At 33.6% G+C, this 21,630-nt stretch overlaps 1 protein-coding gene across 1 annotated transcript in view; it reads right to left on the bottom strand.

Moving 5' to 3' along the window:
* LOC110655378 (uncharacterized) overlaps window positions 1-21,630 on the bottom strand; it is a 28,657-nt gene that overhangs the window by 1,650 nt on the left and 5,377 nt on the right. The window contains exons 12-19 of the mRNA XM_021811679.2: window positions 13,798-14,069; window positions 13,567-13,688; window positions 13,399-13,441; window positions 13,208-13,299; window positions 10,436-10,484; window positions 8,951-9,021; window positions 8,701-8,820; window positions 1,597-1,697 (exon numbers count right to left, since the gene is read on the bottom strand). Of these exons, the coding sequence (XP_021667371.2) occupies window positions 1,597-1,697; window positions 8,701-8,820; window positions 8,951-9,021; window positions 10,436-10,484; window positions 13,208-13,299; window positions 13,399-13,441; window positions 13,567-13,688; window positions 13,798-14,069 (870 nt within the window). The remainder of the gene's footprint in view (window positions 1-1,596; window positions 1,698-8,700; window positions 8,821-8,950; window positions 9,022-10,435; window positions 10,485-13,207; window positions 13,300-13,398; window positions 13,442-13,566; window positions 13,689-13,797; window positions 14,070-21,630) is intronic.

The raw sequence follows: 21,630 nt of genomic DNA on the forward strand, positions 1-21,630 counted from the left end.
TAAAGTTTTCCATAAGATGTAAAAAATTATCCCATCTACAGTGGAAATATATTGTTTCAGCAGGTTAGTTACACCAATGGTTCTTGAACTTTGGGTCTTATTTCAGCAACGTCTAGGAACTTCAATTTGTACCACAAAAACCCCTAAACTTTGAGGAATATTGCAAAAACAATAACCACCCTAAAGCCAAAATCCGGAATCTGGACAAATCATTCTCGGAAATTTGATGTGGCATCAAAGATTTCTCATTCATTTTTTCACTGACAAATAGGACCCACTTGTTTGACTGTGCATTCTCATCCTCTCTATATCTTCACTTGAAGCACCCATACTCTACTACTACTACTACTACTAATAATAATAACAATAATAATAAAATATTGATAAATTTTGAAGGTGGTACAAGGAGCCGCAGGGAGAGTGCAACAGGCCAAGCTAGAGAGAGAGAGAGAGATCGGAAAAGAGAAAGGAGAAACCAATTCCTTTTGTGATCAAATCGAATATACCTAATTATAAAATGAATTTGTCCATTTAGACACTTGATTGCGTAAGAAAAGAAAATGTTCGGAAGTCAAAATGGCAAAACCGAAAAAGTTCAAACACCAACAATATGATTATCCCTTGACTAACCTAATAAATAATTAATTAAGAAGCAAAAACAAGAAAATCCATTACTTGATATAGATATATCATCTGGGACATCAAAGAAAGTGACTAAATTAAGAGACGACCAACCTTTCAATGAACTTAACGAAAAGCTACTTTAACCTCACAAGGATACTAAATTAGATTACCATAGAAGAATAACTTGTTCACCACAAGTGTCAATTATCAACCAGAATTAAGTTTTTGAACTTCAATGCAGTTCAAAATTGAAAAGCAATCCAAACTACTACTACAAAAAAAATTGCATTTTGAAAAAAATGGATACTTGCCTCAAAAGCAGGAAAGTTGTTTTGAGCAATAGTTGAAGACAGCCAAAGCCAAGTGCAATGTTCAAATCATAATAATATATCCGCCATTCATATAAAATATGCTCACAGGTAGAGGTAACTTTCCATTCTTTACCTAATGAAGACGTTGCTATAGAACTATCATTGGATCATGACTTTTTTATAAAAAAGTTTTAGCCTGTTCCTTTTTTTTTTTTATCATATTATATTAATTGCATTTTTAGCTGCTGCATTAGGACTTGCCATTTATCAATACTCTGCAAAAACAAATAATAATAATAATAATAATAAATTATGGATGTCAAATGGACACATAATTAAGCTAATTTGTTTCTATGTTAACAAGCTAAATGGTTCATTATATTCATGCTTCATGATTCAGTAATCAGCAATACTACCTAGATTCCATTTCCCCTCTAAATGTTAATGATTTTGCAATACGTCCTTATATAATAGGATTCTCAGGTTTGTAGGTCTTTTCATTTCAAGAAAAATATCAAATTATAAGTTTTCTTGGCAAGTGGCCTTATGTTCTAATTTGGTTCTAGGATTCAAGCAACAAGCATCAAGTAATCTTTATCCAGTGAACCATATTATAACATAAAGGAAAATTAGGAACACATAAGAAGCCTTTGAAACTCACCAGCTAATATCCATTGAGTTGCTATCCACTCGTAAGAGATGCTGAATATTACTAGAATTGGTCACTATAAATTCTGTAGGTTGTCCATATGGGATTGCAACCTAGAGAGAAAAACAAGAAAAACATAATAAGACATTAAACAAGATATTGTGGAAGATATATAATTAGCACGAGATTAGTAGTACTGCCAAAAAAAAGAAAAGCCAGCACCACTGAATTGGAATATCATAGTTTCACAAGTCTGTAGGGCACAATAACTCTCAATTCAAATAATATAAAATGGGATGCACCAGGTTGAACAGAAGCACAAGTCTTTCTATACCCTCTCAGCCCTCACTCAAGTCAAAGTCAACTCATAACCATTGCTATTGAGTAGTCAAAACTACACAATGCCATTTTTCCCTTTTGGTACTGCGTCCTTGGTCAAATTTGTCATAACTAGAAATGCTGTCATTGAGTTCTCACTTGGTCTTACTAAGAAGGATGTGAAGAGCTCACCCCTTGTTTGGCTAAACAAGAGGTGAATTGGAAACCCAAAATAGTTACAATATTGCACTCATTGCGAGAGAGAGAGAGCGAGAGAGAGGAAGAGTGTAGTTTATGTGGCACAATTTACTCAGAGAGGATGGAGGTGGATGAAAGAGGATAGAGAGGTGGATGAGAAAGGAGAATGAAGGTGTAGCCTATGCAGCTAATTTACATCTACAACTGATAAAAGTTGCAAACATGTAGTCCATGTCAGTATTCCAATTAGGATCAAGCCCAAATATGGTGTTATTGGAATTATTATGTTTAGATAGATGTCCATTGATTTATAAGTTAGAAATTGAAGTTTAATCAAAGTAACGTGCATTAGTGATTAGGGGTGAGCAGAATACAGTTCAAACCGAAAAAAGTCAACTGAACTGATCAATTTCATTTTTTGTGGTTCACTTTTTATTGTTAAACAGTTCGATTAGGTTTTATTTTATAGAATTTCTGATAATTTCAGTTTTCAAATTCAAAAACACAATAACGAACCAAAGAATTAAAGGTTGCATCTTGGACACAGGGTTCCTCTCATTTGCAACCTAAAAACTAAACCTCACTCAGATTTAGTTGTCTTGGCCCCATCCCCCACCTTTGACTAATCTCATGTCAAGTCATCCTCTTCTTCATTCTCTCTCTGCCTTGTTGAATTATTCAGACACTGACTCAACCCACCTTGCCGCCACCACTCATGGCCTCACTTCAGTCTCACAGTCACTCCCTCTTGATCTCTCCTCAGTTGGTTAAGTCCCATCGATTTCCTTTCTAGTTCATCTCCCATCAAAGCAGGTATATCCTCTATATTCCACTCTTGAGTCTCAACAGCATCAATGCACAGCCAAAATGTAACTTTAGTTCTTCCCAGCATAGAACCACACCTCCACACTTTTGGCTCTCCATTCGCTGGTTGAACACTAACATAGCCATGCCTTAAACGATTCAGCCCACATACGACATTTTATCACTTCACTTATTCTCCATTCTCATGAACTACAGCAAATTAAAACTACTATTTGTCACACATTTCTCAAATTTGGTACAAATTTACTAGTTTTGGATCCTCTCTTGCTCTTCATGTTGCTGGAAATGTTTATCCTCTTGGGTATCTCTTTGATTACTAGAAATGCAGCTTTATTCCTTTTGTTTTTCCTTCTTTTTTAATGCTGGTTCAATTTGGATTTCTGTTTAATTCTTTTGTTTCTCTCATTTCTACTTGTCTATTTAATCTTGGTTCAATTAATTGTTTCCTTAAATAGCCCAAAAAATTGGCTGAACCAATGAACCAAAGTGAACTAAACATTCGATTTGGTTCATTTTTCTATCAAGTTCAGTTTATTCAGTTTTGAGAATTTTTGGACTGAACCAACCAATGCTCACCCCTTTTAGTGATAAGTTCAACACCTAACAAGTGACATTTATCCAATATCCTGATAGATATACCTCGTCAACTCATTTATGACCAAAGAAAAATGAGAGGCACAAGTTTTATCACTAGTGGAACCCACAACTATGATGAGAATTTCCTCCATATGAGATTAAGTATGCCTATGAAAGATTTTAACCTCAATATATAGCCAGTCCCAAACTTAGAAAAAGGAGGGTTGACAACGTAAAATTTTGTTACATCTCAGTGCTATGGATCCTTAAGATATATCCATAACGTATACCTGAAAACTCAACATTTGAAGTTTTGATTTCTCAAGTGCAAATTCTCATAAAATGCAGAAGACTATGTTTTAGGAGTTGGGCAACGCCTGCTCAATCAACACCTGGATATTTGGTTTTCCCTATTCATTGATCTTCTATTTCTCCCTTTATTTTCCTTTACTGCTTGCTCATTCTCAGCTCTCTTTCTTTCTACTTTTTGCTGCACTATTGGGTGCAATTTTGTCCTACATCAGGTAGGATGAATGTAGAGACTGATTGGAGCAAAGGAAAGGAGGGAAATTTGCTTGCTGTTTGCTTTCAATAGTAATTGGAGATAATGTCATAATGATGCAATAAAATTTAAAGAAAGTGAGAAGAATGATGTAAAAGAGCATATAGAGACCAATATCACTATAAGCACTTATACCTCCTGCATGAAATTATAAGCTAATACTTTGTCATCAAGAGCCTATGACAACACCAAACCACATGTAATAGAGGTCTACAGACTACTACTTCTATTAGGATAGTAATATAAAAAAAAAAAAAAGAAAATTCTCCACTAAAATCTCTCAAGTAGAGATAAAAGGATGGGGGATGGTTCCAACTGAACAGAAATTTATTCAACTTTTAGATAAAGATTAACATGGCTTCTTCCCCTCTCCTCCTATGTATCATTGTAAATCATTTTGTCCCCTCATTTCCCTTGACTTCTCATCAATTAAAAATAAAATTTGGACTAGCATCAAAGTAGCTGTTCAATCAAATAAAATGAAAACCTAACTAAAATTCTCTGGTCATCATATTTTATTTCAGAAATAAATTCCATAAAATTGAATGATGTCCTCCCCCATAGGTAAAACACTAAATAAACCTAAAGTTGGAAGTCAAGTGTATAGAGCTATAAATGGTCTATCTTAATCTTAGACATGAATAAAGACCACAGATTTAAATTGCGGTCGTGGCCACGGGAAATGAAAACAGGCTTGTAATGGCTATAACGTAATGGCAACGGCCTATCGCTATGCAAATTTTTTTGAAAAATTTGCAAAGTTCATGAAATCAATACATGTTTAAAGATATAATTAAAACTAAGACACAAAACTAAATAATAAGCATAAATACGTCAAATAATAACATTAAACCCATCATTCTTGAACATCATTAATATTAATTAATTTAAAGCTAAAATAACTATGTAGGTAGTAAAGAGCTAACCTTATAACTATGTAGATTAGGCAAATTAATGCTTCATTCCATAAACTTAACAATAAATCTAGCATAAACATAATTTTATTCAATGAATAAGGAAAAAAAGCAAAAAAAAAAAAACTCACCTTTTGCAAGAAACAAATGTATAGAACTAGAATAATTGTTAATGATAACTCGCGAGAAAATAAGTAAAAGATTTGTAAAAATATATAAAAGTTTAAATGAAAATTTGAAAGAAAGTGAGAAACATCTAAAAATACTCAAGACCCCCCAAAAAAAAAAACAGAAGAATAGTTGTTGCTCCCATTTGGCTTAAAATAATAAATGAGGTAATGGACCATTACCATTACATAACGGTAAATAATGACCTTTATCGTTAAGTAACAGATGTAACGGTCGTTATAGGAACAAATTTTCTTATGCCTTTAAATAAAGATGTCATAGTAACAAGAAGGCAAAAAACTTATAAATAGTGGCCGTTGCATAACAAAACGCCCTTTATAAACCATGATAGGGACATAGGGTTGTACAATCCATTGGTTGAATTCCAAACAGAACTAAAATAACCAAATAACTGAAAATGGAAATTTTACAAACTGAAACTGAACGGAACCAAATTTTTTTTGTTTGATTTGATCAATTGGTTTTAAGACATTTTCATCAAAATTACACAACCACAAGCAATCTCATCTAGGAATCAGAATTATAGTAAAATCACAACCCATGAACAATGTCAAGAGAATAAGATCAAATGCAATCCATCTTCAACCAAAAAACTGTAACAAAATCAATACAGAGGGAGTACTATCAATAACTGAATTTTTAGATTATTAACCACAAAATCAACAATTAAAACAATGAATCAGTAAAATAGAAAAAAATTTTGAAAATATAGCAAAGAGAAGAAAATGAAATGAACCTAATTTGAAATATGGCAACAATCCATTGTAGGCAATAGCCGATAGGTTGCTGCTGACATATATCAGCTTGAGGACTTGTCAAGAAGAAATAAGGAGAGATTAGACAGAATAGGCCACAACAATAAAGTCGAAGAGTCGAGGAAAGAGGAGGGAGGGAAGGATTCCATGATGGTGATGAGCGATTTCATTGAGATGGCACCTGGCAATGTCTTGTGATGGTGTCGACTGGAGTGATGAGGGATTTCATTGCGTAAAGACCATAGGAACTGATCCTCATTTGCTCTTCCTCTTGATGCTCTCTGATTCTCAGTATCCTCTCTCTGCCCTTTAGCATTAGTGACGTATGGAATTTTGGAGTTGTGATGAAGGGGAATTTGGATTGGGGAGACAACACAAGTTGGGCTTAAATAAGCTAGGCTTGAACAGGTTGTGAAAAGGTTGGACTTAGTTCGATTGGTTCGGTTAGTTCAGTTTTTTATTAAATTAACCGAACTGAAAAACCAAATTAGAACAATTTTGTTCAATTATAATTGACATTTGCTCATCCCTAGACATGAGGGTTAACTACACCGCTCGTGCGTCAACTTTGAGGATTGTTCAATTTTGGTCCTTAACTTCGAAGAATCCCATGAACATTCTTACTTTCATTTTGTTTCATAAAAATCTTTGACCTGCAATATCAGGTATATAGGTTAACGGCTAAAAGTTACCATTTTGCCACTGATAGACTCCTTTAAACTTTTTCAATTCATTTTGCCACCAAGCTTAAATTATAATTTTATCGTTATTGTTTAAATTTAATTTAGATAAAATAAATTATAATTTTAAGTCCAAAAAGTTATCAAAACCAAAACAAAGCTAGCAAAACAAAGAACAAAAAACCTAGAAAAATCCAACAAATCAAACCCATCACAAATCTAGCAAAATAAAGAACAAAAAATCTAGAAAAAAACCAGACAAATCAAATTTAGAACATCAAATTCAGCAAATCAAATCCAAAACAAGAACAAAAAGTAAACTCAGAATAAGAAGACGCCTCGCTGAGATGTTCTTCCGATGGTAGGAGAGCACGAAATTAGCCTTGTTGACACAAACAAGAACCACATGGGTCCTAAATTGGAGTTCAATTGCTGTTGAACCCTGCTTGACAGCCTCCATGGCATATTCAACCTGGAAGAGCCTACCAAGGGGCTACATGTGGTGACGCCAGTGTTGTACCGGTTTTTAAACATTTTTTTTTTTTTTTTGCGTTCTCTTCTAATAGTTACGTTGCCATTTTAGGGTTCACCAATGCGTATTCTGGAACAAGAAATCCCAACCATTTCTCTACAAACACAAGCACATGTTGCAACTTTTGGCTAAAGCCCCTCGAAATTCCCTCATGTCCATTGCAATAGCCACCGTCACCGCCACAACAACAACCTCCACTTCACAAGAGCTGCCAAATTATAATCCCTTCCCTTCCAAACAAGTGAATGACATCACTAGTCATGAGCAGCTACATCACCCAGTAGAGTTCATCAAATGCTTGAGATGTTTACGTGTGCATAGAAATTTCAATTTTTTAATGGTGGATATTTTTCATTTTCTAATTAGAACTTTTTTATTTATTATTAACAATTGATATTTTAAGTTAATTAATTTATCATAATAAAATATTATCAATTTGTATTTTATATTTTATATTTATTATTAATTTATTACTATTCATTTAAATTTTATTAACAAAATTATTTGTAATTGATGAATTGTAAGAACAATTTCATAATTTAATTTGAATTAAATAATTATAATGTCATAGACAAATATGATTAAATTTACAATTTTGTTTTGTCTAAATCAAATTTAAACAATAATGATAAAATTATAATTTAGACTTAGTGGCAAATCATAAATAATTGGAAGTTAAAAGGCAATCTATCAATGGCAAAATGTTAATTTTGGGCCATTAACCTATAAACCTGCTATTCCAGGTCAAAAGGATTTTTGTGAAACAAAATGAAAGTAAAAGGATTTTCATGGGAGTTTTTAAAGTTTCAGGGCGGAAGTGAAATAATTCTCAAAATTGAGGGACAGGCAATGTAATCAAACCCTAGACATGAAGTTTAACTACAAGTACACATCATTATACCCAAAGAAGATTACACATGGGTACAACTTGATATTAGTTATTCTTGGAACTTTGCCTACTGCACTAATGATGATAATGAACAAGTATGTACAGAGATTCAAACACCCCTTTAATCTCCCTTTGTTATGACTTACAAGGTTTCATTTAAGTATTTTCACAATACTAAGACATAAGAATTAGCTAAGCCAAGTGTTCAATACTTCAATTCCTACCACAAGGTAATGTGCAAATCAATTGCAAAAGCAAAACCTGAATTTCCTGGATTTTAATAGGGCAGACTACACATAGATACAGGTTTAGCCTACCTCCACAATGACCCAAGCTGAAGAAAGTTTAGTACTCAAAGGCACCGGTTTTCTTTCGATTTATGTGACGTGGAAATTTATTGAAATAGAAGCATTTGCCTGCAAAAGGGTCTTAACCTAAAATAAGGGGGGGACAAATAAGCTTCCATCGCCAGCTCACTTTAAATCTCCACAATATATATATATATATATATATATATATATATATATATATATATATATATATATATATATATATATAAAAGACCTATCAGAAGTTCAAAAATTCAAATCACATAGCATAATAGTTATGCTGAGAAGTTATTAGAATCTAGGCATTCATATACGAAAACTAAAAGAATAACCAAGCAAAGAAACATACACTTGTGTTTGGGGAAAACTTCTCATTGATTACAGTGCTACTGGATCCACTACATTTGATACTGTAACCTTCTCTCTTAATGGCCAAAGTGGCTGGTTCCCATATGCCAAGATATCCAGTCTGTATCATAAAAGGAATATGCAACATTAGCTATGGCAATTCTTTCTTTTTTTTTAAATATTATTCAAACAGAGAATGAAAAGGGGAAAAATTATATTAGAGGTTGTTCCATTCTCACTAGAAGTCATACCGACAAGGATACTTTATATGAAGCATGACCACTGTAAAGAGTTTTCCCAATATGGTTTTGCATTTCAGGATCTGTGAACAGAGAAGGAAAAAGAAAAATTTTAACAATTACCACAGAAAAGAAAAAAGTAATCAAAAGAAGTACAGAAGACATAAAGAAGTTAAATTCCTTAAAAATTGAATGCGATGCAAATTTTCTACTTAGAATGTGGTTCACTAAGGTGACCTGTATACAGGAGTGTGGTTTGATGTTTTTATAGTACACCATACAGGGGAAAGCTTAGATGGATCGTTTTCATATCACGAGCTCATGCATATTCCAATAAACAAATAAGAAAAAAAGCTAAGCAAATGTTTGATAATTAATATATTAAAGAGGAAAATGATTTCAATAGTAACTAAAAGAAGTCCATAAAGACAAGTCTATTTCCTTTGATCCTTTTCCTTATTATATTTTGTGTATAAGCTATATTACTGACAAGAGTGACAAAATTAACGTCATAAAGATTTAGGAATTGTCAATGTTTTTTATCTCCTCAATATATGATCCCTCATCTCCAAAAATGGCAAAAGTTCTCTCTTCAATGAATATCACCCACTCACTCCCTCTCTTCAATAGTTTATTTTCTACTTTCTCATAATTCTTTCTGAAAAAAAAAATAACGAGGTATTTAAGAGAAATATCTTAAAATTGAACATAAGTTAAAAGATCCCAAACCAAAAGCAATTTGCATGAAGGACTTGTAGAATCAAGTTCAGATTTCATACTATGTATCAAATTAAATTGACGGAATTCAACAAATCACAGTTTCTTCAAGATTGCAAATAAAAGCCAATTTTTTTTAAAAAAAAAAAAGAAAGTGTCTTCTATGATTTTCAAAATGGGATCGAGATTCCAGATTGCAAATGCACCATGTTTGGAAAACACAATCTGGAACAGAGTTCCATAGGGGGTTGAGTGATCCTCATAACAATGTGCAAAAGTTACAGAGAGAGAAATAGGTAAAGAAATCAACTTAGTGCTACCAATTTCGATGTATTTTGCACAATGGTAAATAAGGTCAGAAACTTTTACTACTAGAATATGGAAACAGTATGGTGACAAAGCACCAAATAAAACATCATTATTTGGTGGACAAGAAAACCACTTTAGGGTCATCAAGATTCTGCAAGTGCACAGGCTAGAAAAGAAAGGCAAGGTTATGAGAAGGCTATTATAAATGATGTGCAAGATTCTAACAACTCAACAACAAGAGCAACAACTTGAGTAAACAAATGCTTTTATGATGCACTGTAAGATGCCAAATTCTTAAAGGCATAGACCAACCCACATTGATTCTTAATAATTGAAATATTGACTACAAAATGAAAGGTTTCTACCATAACGTATGCTGATATGTAGACATAAAACTCCATCTAAACCAAAAACACATGCAGACATAAAACTCCATCTAAATTATGTAAAAGTTATAATACAATTACTAACCACAAACAATTTTTCGGTGCTCATTTGCGAACACCTTTACAAGCTCTCCCTGCAGAAATTTGAAGAAAAGAAGAAAATATTATTATATGCAGAATTTCACATAACAACTTAGAAATATAGTCAAAATGAAAATTTTCACTCAAGTTGACACTCCTATTCACATATTCATTTGCACAGCTGCGGGTGCATATCTGCATGTATTAATGTGTTTCTGTCAAGTCTTTATTTCAATGGGTGAAAACCGAAAGATCCTATTTGTAAGTGAGGCCACAAGCCCACAACACTGATGTTGAGATTACAGAAAATCAGCAACAGTAAAATGCATTTCAGTTCTATACATCCACTATCAACTTCTATCCAATTGCTCAGCCTTACAAAGGATACTTGACATAATCTTCTGGTACTACGCTAACACATACACATGAAAAGAAACTCATGAGCAGACACAAATATAGACGCATGCAACCCCTGTTATAATCAAACAAATCAAAGCAACATATAATTCAGTTAAATCCCACAGAGAGTAGCTAGCCTAGTCAGATGGCTAGTTTACAGCATGCCTAAGAAAGACCCTGCTGATGCAGTCTTATCCAGAACCCAAACAAGTGCAGTTAGTTGTTTTTACATTCCACATTCCTGTTGTTACTGAACAACATAAATTTATTTAAAAGATTTAAACGTCAAGTGTCATCAAAATGGGCCAAAGTTTTGATATTATCTTCATATAATATGTTTCATAAACCAAACTTGATGCAACAACGGGAATAATTAAGTGCAACTGGACAACTATAGGATGTTAATTAATTACAGTGGACAACAACGATAAGAAAACATTATATAATCAAGCATCGGTCAAATAGAAGTGAATCACTCCAGACAAAGATAATAAGCTTAAAACAGTATTATTAAAATGATTCCAAATTAAAACCATGGCCCCCAACCTTAAAGTGTAATTTAAATTAGAAACTCAACTATTATTACAATGTCAACCTTAAACTTTACAAACCATTATAACTGAAGAAGTACCTATTCTTTTTGCAATTTCAGTCAAACCTGCTTTTTGTCTGACAAAGTTGGTACAGAATTTTAATTATCCATACAATATACTTTAATTTGATATATGGCTTGCATGAACTATTTGCATACTTTGCAAGAATTCTTAAAGAGAAGTTTAAGATCAAAGCGATTAATTAATCTGTAATTCACATCTGTAAAAATTGAATGCATAAACTCATCGATGTGCAACATCTCAAGGAGAAATTAATAAAAAATTAAGATAAGAAAATCTTTTCAGCTTTTCAATTGGAATAGTTTATAAAGTTTAGGGTTGACTTCTCAATGATCTAATCTGAAATTAACCCCAAAGGCAAGAGATCATGATTACCCTAAAATAAATATGTGAATCTTAACTAATGCACTAAAAAATCAGTCCACTTTGCTTTAAAAAGGACACGAAAAGGGAGTTAGCATGTTCACACAAGCATAGGGGATTAAGGCTGTTATAATTGGCATTTTAGGGGATTTCTATCAATGAAATAAAGGTCAGCTAAAGAAGAAAGCAGTCATAGAAATCACAATATTGCAGATCTGACTTAATGAACCAGAAGCTGAGCAAAATCCCAAAAAATGTTAGTGTTGGATACCCCAAACAGCCAAGGAAGGAGACAAAGTCAGAAAAGAAAGGAGTAGAAAGAAGAGAAGGAACTTGAGTGTAAAACCAAGTGGTACAAAGAAAAGAATGAATTAGAATAGGGGTAAGAGGATAAGAGAAGTGAAAAAGAAAAGTTGGGTTTATTTCAGAAAAGAAAAGAACTAATATGGTGTTTGGTTTAGTCATTGAAGGCCACCTAATAGCTTTTTAACCTCCAACAGCTAGGTCAAGTGGTTAACCCATTTGGTAATACCAAAAATAATAGTTGTTAGCTATTTGAGCACCCAACTCTGAAAGCTCCAATTAGTAGTTGTTTTGACTTTATTTCTTAAACTGAGATACCCCAATTAAAAATTACTAACAATAAAACAATAAATTTTCAAGTGATCAAACTATTTTTAGTTATAAAAAATAATAAATAATTATTACAATATTAAGACTAATGGTTGAAATAACTAATGGTTGAAATAACTAATGGTATTTGTATTGACAAGATAAAAAATTATTTACTACAACTATACACACAACGTTAAATTTTAAATTTATTTTTTTTAATTATTATTTTTTGCAATTAATTGCTTTGTAAGAAAAAAAAAATATATGAGAATATATTTAAAAATAAATTATAGCTTAATGGTATCAACAGCAACATCTAACAAAGTTTTAGCAAATGATTGACGATTACCAACTGCTAATTATTAACCATCAGCTACCAGATATAACCAACAACTAAAGCAAAAAAACCCAAGTTTATGTAGGATGTTCTAAAGTAATCCCAAGATTTAAACCTTCACCCCTTAGCCATGTTTCACCATCCCAAATGACTAAGAGAATGAGAGAATGTGCATTTAAGTGGTCATGTAATTGGCAATGTGCAGATTTTCATGGGCATTAAACTTACAAAAAGGTTAAAAATCCACAATTTCTCTTCAGAATGGAAAATTAAGACTACCATTACAAAATTATGTTAGAGCCAAAACTATGTTAGAACCTTGCCATGTTGCAGGAACATATAAGCACCAAAAAAAAAAAAAAAAAAAGAAAAAAGGAGAACGGCCAACTGTCAACTAGGTAACTACTAAAAGTAAATGGCTTATTCATCCACAGCAGAAAGTTTATACCTTGCGCTTCCTGTCATCCAGAGGCTGGACTTCTATAGCAAGATAGGTATCCACATCATCGGCAGTAACAAGATAGTTTGGTTGTTTTGCTCCTGTAATCAAAACATCCTTTTACTTGAGTAACAGCTCTTAGCTATAGGCAAAATGATAAGCAATAAAAGAGGAAGACATAAGAAAGACAAAAAGATTACCATCAATATAATCAACAGATCCATCTTCCAAATGGCGTACCCACTGATGGTGTAACAAACAGTAAAAAAAATGAATGACATTATATAGAAATACACTCAGTCATAATGTTTAACACATATCCAGAAACTAAGACCAAATACTAATGGATGAAACCCAAGAAGTCATACCTCAAAATTACAACTAGTTGTTCCATTGATAGAATATCCACTTGCCTGGAGTTCTCGTCCTGGAAATGCTTCACCTGAAATTTGGAGACCCTCAATAGCTGGCAAGGGATCATCTTCTGCAGCTGTGCACCACAACAAATCCATTTTTAGATAGCCAACAATATCAGGCAGATTTTAGATAGTCAACAATCACAAGCAGAGAAAATGCACCAACAACCAAGCTTATCTCACCTTCAGAAAAGGAAGAAGTGGGTTCTTCAAGAACAGGAGGTAGGTAAGCCGAATATATGGAGCTAGGATCATCAAGGGCAGCTGTTCCCCAGTTGGCTGAAGGTTCTCTCTCATTCTGTTGTCCCTCTGCATCTGGATCATCCCTCTCATTGTTGCTAACAGGCTCACGGAACGTGACTTGTTTATTAGTGGTTTCTTCACCATAATGTACAGCACGAGCATCAGCCCTAGTAACTGCAAACTGTGCTGGTATATCATGGGCCGCAGAGTTCCTGGAAAACAGTAATACACAGGATCAAGGTGACATATATAGAGACAGAAAGAGATCATCCAAAATAATTTACCAAAAAGTTTTACACTTAATAAATTTTAGACATCCACAACATCGGCTTATAATTTTTAAATTCAACAACAAATATTATGAAAGCTCTATTGTGAATAATGCAACTTCAGGTTATCTGAAAGACATTGCTAATCTTCAAGATTTCCTTCAAACCTGGAGTACAATAAAATTGTAAGTAACAGAACTACCAACAGGGACACTCTGGTTACCCCAGCTACCTTCAAAATCCTATACTGCTTTCTGTTTAGTCGCAATGTTTGGTCAACACAAAGGCTCCTATGCAGATGTCCATGAAGCCCTTCTTCTCTCTTTTTTTTTTTCTTTTTTTTAAAAAAAAAAATTAAATTTAAGGAGCAGGGGAAGGGGGAGAGACCTCTAAGGAAACAATAGAATTACCAAGTGTTGAGTAGGTATTAGGTTGAAAATTAAAAAAAAAAAAATCCACTTTGGATTAAGTCATTAAACAATATATGATAATCATCCACCATACTGTAGCCACAAGTAAACTACTATCTTTCCCCAGTGAGAATATTGCTTCAGTCTGATAAACTCATTTTATATAGATATTTTAGGATAGTTTTGCATCTATTTTGCCCTTTTAATTTAGTAATTTCATGCTTTAATCTTTATTTTAGTTAATTTGTTAATTTTAGTTGCATTATATTTGATTTTTGGATTTTTGATGTTTTTAATAGGTTTTAATATGATTTAAAAGCAAAAAGGTACATATAGGAGAAATTCAAGATGATTTAGAAGCTTAAAGTGATGAGAAAAATGAAGAAAATTTGTCAAAGGAAACAAATCAGCTGAAAGTTTCAAGGACCTTAACATGCCCTGTGTTGAAGGGCATGTAAAGTCAAAATTCAGTGAGGAGAAAGCAACACGGGGCATGTTATATTCAACACTGGGTCGTGCAGCCAAAATTTTTGGATTAAAACTTGCCGAAAGTTTCAAGGACCATAACATGCCTAGTGTAGTTGGTTAGTGCAGAAACTAAAGCTCCTCTGAGCCAACACAAGGCGTGTTGAAAATCACTAAAAGTAACATGAGGCCTGTTGGAATACACTGGCAGATTTGCTGACCTAGAAAAATTCTCTCACTTCACACCTTTTATACATTTTGTCTTTATCTCTTTTGAAACTACTTTTAAGGCAAAACTTTAGGAGATATATAAGGATCATATTATCATTTTTACCATAAGGCCAAAGAGAGAAAAATCAAGAAGAGAGGAAGGAAGGAAAAACACTTTCTTTGGAGGAAGACCAACCTGTAAAGTAACGTTTTCTCAGTTTCTATTTTTAGATATTTGGATTCTTTTCTTCTGGGTTCTTTTATTTTTAAGCTTATTTTCATATTTTCTTACTTTATTTCATATTTTCTACTTGTAAATACAAACACGAGTGAGTAAATACTTAAGATTTCAGAGTTGAGTATAATGATTTAAGTTTTATTTGTGAATTTGGAGTGGTTTTAATCACATTTTAATATATACAAGTTTTGATTCATATCTTGTGTGCTTTATTTACATACTAATTATTAGTACCCTTTGGGTTTTGTTCTTAATCTTAGATTTAAGGATCGAGAGACGAAAATCTTTGATTGATAATCATGATATTGAACTTAATCACCTAGTGTTAAAAATAAATTAGTGGATTAAGAGAAATTTTAAGCTGATTAAAATGCTTAAAAGGTTTTGAATAATTAAATATCACATGAAAATGGGGTTTAGTTTTCTTTAAAACACTCCTTAGTTTGCTTGAGAGAGAAATTAAAGAAAATCAGAATCAACTTCCTTCAAACTTGTATTTCCCATAAATTTGGTTTTACTTATCCAAATCTCAATAAAATTTACTTCATGAATCTCAACTCTGGAATCATCTTAACCATAAATTAACTAAGCCTTTACTTACTTGCTGGTAATATAGTAAATTAGTATACTGTTTAGAGATTAAATTACTTGCCTTATTACTTACTTCTTTATATTCCAACTCAAATTGCTGCATCTCATCCTTTAATTTTTTATTCACCTTATTGTTAGTCCAAATAATCGTAACTTTTATAGTTTAGTACTCAAACATCAAATCTCTATATGACGATATCTTTTCTTTACTACTTGAACAAACCGTATATTTGCGGATTTATCAAATCACAGTTTGAGATGAATAGCAAAATCAATCCATGTAGTTGCCCCACTAGTGGAGCCAAATGTCAAAGTCAACTCTTTCATGCACCCATGAGTAGCAAAAGATTTCACTGCTGCATTCCATGGCTACCAGGAGTGACAAGGAAACTACTCAAAAAAATCAAGATGTAGACCACTCAATGGGTCAATTTAGGGACGATTATGATCAAGGAAATAATACAATAATGGAAGCTTTCTTACTTTAGTGCAGTATAGGGGTGTAAACGAACCAAGCCGAGCCGAGCCAAGCTTTTAAGAGTTCAGTTCAAGCTTGGTTCGTAAAAATTTTTTTGAGTTCGAGCTCAACTTGTGTTAAAATTGAGCTGAATATCTATAATCTTAAGTTTGACTCCTTTAATAAACGAGCTCTAAATGAGCCAAGTCAAACCGAGCTTTTTATCGAACTGAGTCTCAAGTAGCTCAACTCATTTACAGAGTGAGTTTTAGGTTTATGATTATAAAGTTCCAACTGCGTAATTTTAACCAACTCTCATATAAAAAAAAATAACTTAATTTTCATAAAAAAATAAATTTAAATTATAAATAAGTATATTTAATAAATAAATTTTATACGTTGATTAAATCATAATTTTAAACAATACAATATTTTTAGAACATTTCTAATAAAATAATAAATATTTATAATATAATGAAATATAATAACTAATATAAATATTTTTACAAACGAGCCTGTTCATAAGCCTATTTAATGAGCCTACTCACAAGCTTGTAAATAAGCCGGCTTGCGAGCCTTAACGAGTCGAATAATACTAAACTCGAGCTTGGCTCGTTTATTAAATCAAGCTCGATCTCAGCTCATTTTCTAAACGAGCTAAACCAAACCAAATTGAGTCAAGCCTCAAGCAGTTCGCGAATAGCTTAGTTTATTTACAGTCCTAAGTGCAGAAGCAACCAACAAGATCAATTTAGTGGGGACTCCATAGTGCTTACATGTGTATGAGTTGGTGAAGTGGAACTAATTGTAACGAGGATCAGATTACAACCATTTTACCTATCTCACAAACTCAACAGATCTATAACAAATGACTGAGTCCCAATAGGACTTCTAAAAGTAATTCATGATAGAGTATAGAGAAATGAAATCCCTTGGCAGCATAGGAGACAAAAGCACTGCTTAGGAGTCACTCTTCTCTTGCTGGGCATCCCTTGATCTCATTTTAATTATTGATAATTGAAAAGGAGAGGTTTTTCCTAGGCTAGTAGGTGCATATTGTACAATTACAAAGCAAAAAGTGCTGACCGTTACTCAATGGTTGTTAAGTGCAGGACCTCAAATTTTTCTTATGTTGGTTCATGTTGGGTAACTCCACCTAAGTAGTTTGCGCTTAGTCGGTCCTAAGCCCGAATAAAGAAGGAAGTTTGCGGTAGGTGACAACCAGCGTAAAAATTTAGTCACATCTTATGATATGGATTCAAATGATATAAACGTGAGAGCATCCTCTACTTACGACGTGCTATATTAGAGCCCGGGTGTAATAAGAAATATGTAAGGGTGTAGGGCGTTCACCGAAAGCGACGCGCCATGCTAGCGTCCGGGTGTGGTGTTAAATGAGCAAGGGTTCCCACATCATGGACAGGTGTGAGTAAAGAAGTTAGTCCATACGACAGATAGTAGAACAGATAGCAGAATAGAACACCAGATAGGCATAGAGAACAATATAAGATATCATAGAAAGAGATCAATTAGGAAGGAATATAATAGGAGGAGAATCAGAGTTTGTACTTGGAATATTGGATCACTTACAGGAAAATTAATGGAGCTTGTGAATACCTTGGAAAGGAGAAGGGTGAATATTGCTTGCATTCAAGAGACTAAATGGGTAGGAGAGAAAAGTAAGGAAGTGGGTAATTCAGGGTACAAACTGTGATTTACAGAAAAAGAGAGAAATAAGAACGGTGTAGGCATAATCACAGACAGGACGCTGAAAGATGCTGTAATAGCTGTGGAAAGAATAGGAGATAGAATTATACTAGCAAAGCTAGTATTAGAAAGAGAAACAATAAATGTAGTTAGCGCTTATGACCCACAAATAGGACTAGATAGTGAGAGTAAACAAAGGTTGTGGAAAAATATAGATGATCTAATGCAAAGCATACCGAATGAAGAGAATGTTTTCATTGGTGGAGATTTGAATGGACATGTAGGAAGTGATAGGCAAGGCTATGAGAATGTTCATGGAGGTTTTAGATTTAGCAACCGAAATGAGGGGGGAAAAAACATTCTGGATTTTGCTATAACATACGACCTAATACTAGCAAATACCTACTTTATAAAAAGAGAGTCACATTTAGTGACTTTCAAAAGTGGGCAACATAGAAGCCAAATTGACTTCCTCTTAACCAGGAAGACAAATATAGCTCTATGCAAGGATTGTAAAGTCATTCCGGAAGAGGCTTTAACAAGTCAACATCGGTTAGTGGTCTTGAATGTCAAGTTTAGGAACAATTCAAGTAAGGTTAGAAGAAATAATGTAGCTCGAACAAAGTGGTGGGAGTTCAAAGGAGTAAAGCAAGTAAAGTTCAAAAATGAGCTTCTCGAGTACGAAGCATGGAAGTTGGACATGGAGGCCAATGATATGTAGATACAGATAGCATCAAAGATTAGAAAAGTAGCTAAAAAAGTACTTGGAGAGTCTAGAGGACATGGACCACCATCAAAAGAGAGATGGTGGTAGAATGAGGAAGTACAAAAGGCAGTTAAAAGAAAGAGAGAATAGTACAAGAAATTACCTAAGTGTGATAATAATGAGGCATATGAACAGTACAAGATAGCAAAGAAAGAAGCAAAAAAGACAGTTAGTCAAGTAAGAACGCAGGCCTTTGAAAAGTTATATGAGAAACTTGGAACTAAAAAAGTAGAGAAAGATATTTATAGATTAGCAAGAAGGAGAGAAAATAAATGTCAAGATCTCAATCAAATTAGGTGTATTAAGGATAAAGAAGGAAAAGTGTTGGTGAAAGATGAGGACATTAAAGAAAAATGAAGAAATTATTTTGATAATTTCTTTAATAATAGTCAAAATGGTAATAGCGTGAATATAAACTACAGAGCAATAGAAAAGAATGTGAATTATACTAGAAGGATTAGATCTTTAGAAGTAAAGTAAGCACTTAAAAAAATGAAAGTGGGTAAAGCCTGTGAACCCGATGGAATACCAATTGAAATATGGAAGTGTTTGGGAGATATGGGAGTGGCATGGTTAACTAAATTGTTTAATAAAATTTTAAATTCAAAGAAAATGTCTGATGAATGGAGGAGGAGTATTTTAGTACCTACTTTTAAAAATGAGGGAGACATACAGAGTTGTTCAAACTATAGGGGAATTAAACTCATGAGCCATACAATGAAGTTGTGGGAGAGAGTTGTGGAACATTGATTACGTCATGATACTTCTATCTTTCCCAATCAATTTGGCTTCATGCCTGGTCGTTCAACTATGAAAGCGATCTTTCTCATCAGAAGCTTGATGGAGAAATATAGAGATGCGAGGAAAGATTTACACATAATTTTTATCGATTTGGAGAAGATTTATGATAGTGTTCCAAGAGATGTCTTATGGAGAGTGTTAGAACAAAAAGGGGTATCTATCAGGTACATACAAGTGTTGAAAGACATGTATGAAGGAGCAACTACTATTGTGCGCACAGTGGGAGGGGACACGAAATTTTCCTATCTCAATTGGATTACACCAAGATTCAGCTGTAAGCCCTTACCTTTTTACATTAGTTTTAGATGAATTAATGAAACATATACAAGAGAGTATCCCTTGGTGCATGATATTTGCGGATGATATAGTTCTGATAGATAAGAAGCAAGAAGGAGTTAATAGAAAGCTAAAGCTTTGGAGAAGTACTCTAGAGCCAAAGGGCTTTAAGTTAAGTAGAACGAAGACAGAATACATGCATTGCAAGTTCAGTGAAGGCCGAACTGGTGATAGAAAAAGAGTTAGTTTGAATGGAGTAATACTGTCCCAAAGTAATTACTTTAAAGATCTCGGCTCAATCCTTCAAGTAGATGGGGGATTTGAAGAGAATGTCAATCATAGGATTAAAGCAGAATTGTTGAAGTAGAGACGTGCCACGGAAGTTTTATGTGATCGCAAGATTCCCAATAAGTTGAAAGGAAAATTTTACCGTACAGCCATACGACCGGCCATGTTATATGATAGTGAGTGTTGAGCACTGAATGAGTCATATGTGTCTAAGATAAGAGTTGCGAAAATGATAATGTTAAGGTGAATAAGTGGCCATACTAGACTAGATAAAGTCCGTAATGAGAGTATTAGAGAAAAGGTAGGAGTGATACCAATTGAGGATAAGTTGAAAGAAGGGAGATTGAGGTGGTTTGGTCATGTGAAGGGTAGACATACGGAGGCTCCAGTTAGACAAATAGAGCATATTAGGGTAGAGGATAGAAAAGAAAAAAAGGCGTATACCTAAACTGACTTGTAGGAGAGTAGTACAACATGACCTAAAAGCATTACACATTTCCGAGGATTTAACCCAAAATCGTTTAGAGTGTAGAAAGAGAGTCCATATAGCCAACCCCAAATTTTTTGGATAAAGGTTTAGTTGAGTTGATTAGTTGAGTTGGTTCATGTTGGGTGCTTCTATGCCAGTAAAATGACTGCTTGAAGGATTGGGTTTTCCTTTATTATTATTATTATTATTATTATTATTATATAAGGAAAGAAATTTTACCAATATGGAAACAAAGGAATCGCAGAGATGAAGACAAGGAGAAAGAATCCTCCAAAAACAAAACAAGCAGCAAAACAGGATGACAGGACTAAAACCAGTAGCAACCTCTGATCATACTACATAACATTTAAGGAAATTTCTTTTTAAGGCCCCTGAAGAATGGCCCTAAGTATGTTCACGAGACAATTTACTAGTCCTATCCTTACCACCTTCTTCTCAGAAGTTGCCAACTTCTGCAGCTTTCTCTCAGCCTTTTCTTCCCTTTCATGTGTTGTTAGAACAAAAGCATGGCGCTGAGTACGTTCACGAGAAAATTTACTAGTCCTATCCTTCCCACCTTCTTCTTAGAAGTTGCCAACTTCTGCAGCTTTCTCTCAACCTTTTCTTCCCTCTCATGTGTTGTCAGAAGATAAGCAAAGCAGAAAAGAACATTTAATTATTTTTTGCATAGATGCAATTCAACATCAAGCGAAGTTTATTATCAACGCAAACTAACACATATTATCTAGACAACAATCAAGCATATAGCCCAACCAACATAAAAATTTAATGAAAACAGAACGCACCAAAAAATGGAGATGGTTGT

The sequence above is a fragment of the Hevea brasiliensis genome, chromosome 16, assembly GCF_030052815.1.
Source record: "Hevea brasiliensis isolate MT/VB/25A 57/8 chromosome 16, ASM3005281v1, whole genome shotgun sequence".
Classification (NCBI taxonomy): domain Eukaryota; kingdom Viridiplantae; phylum Streptophyta; class Magnoliopsida; order Malpighiales; family Euphorbiaceae; genus Hevea; species Hevea brasiliensis.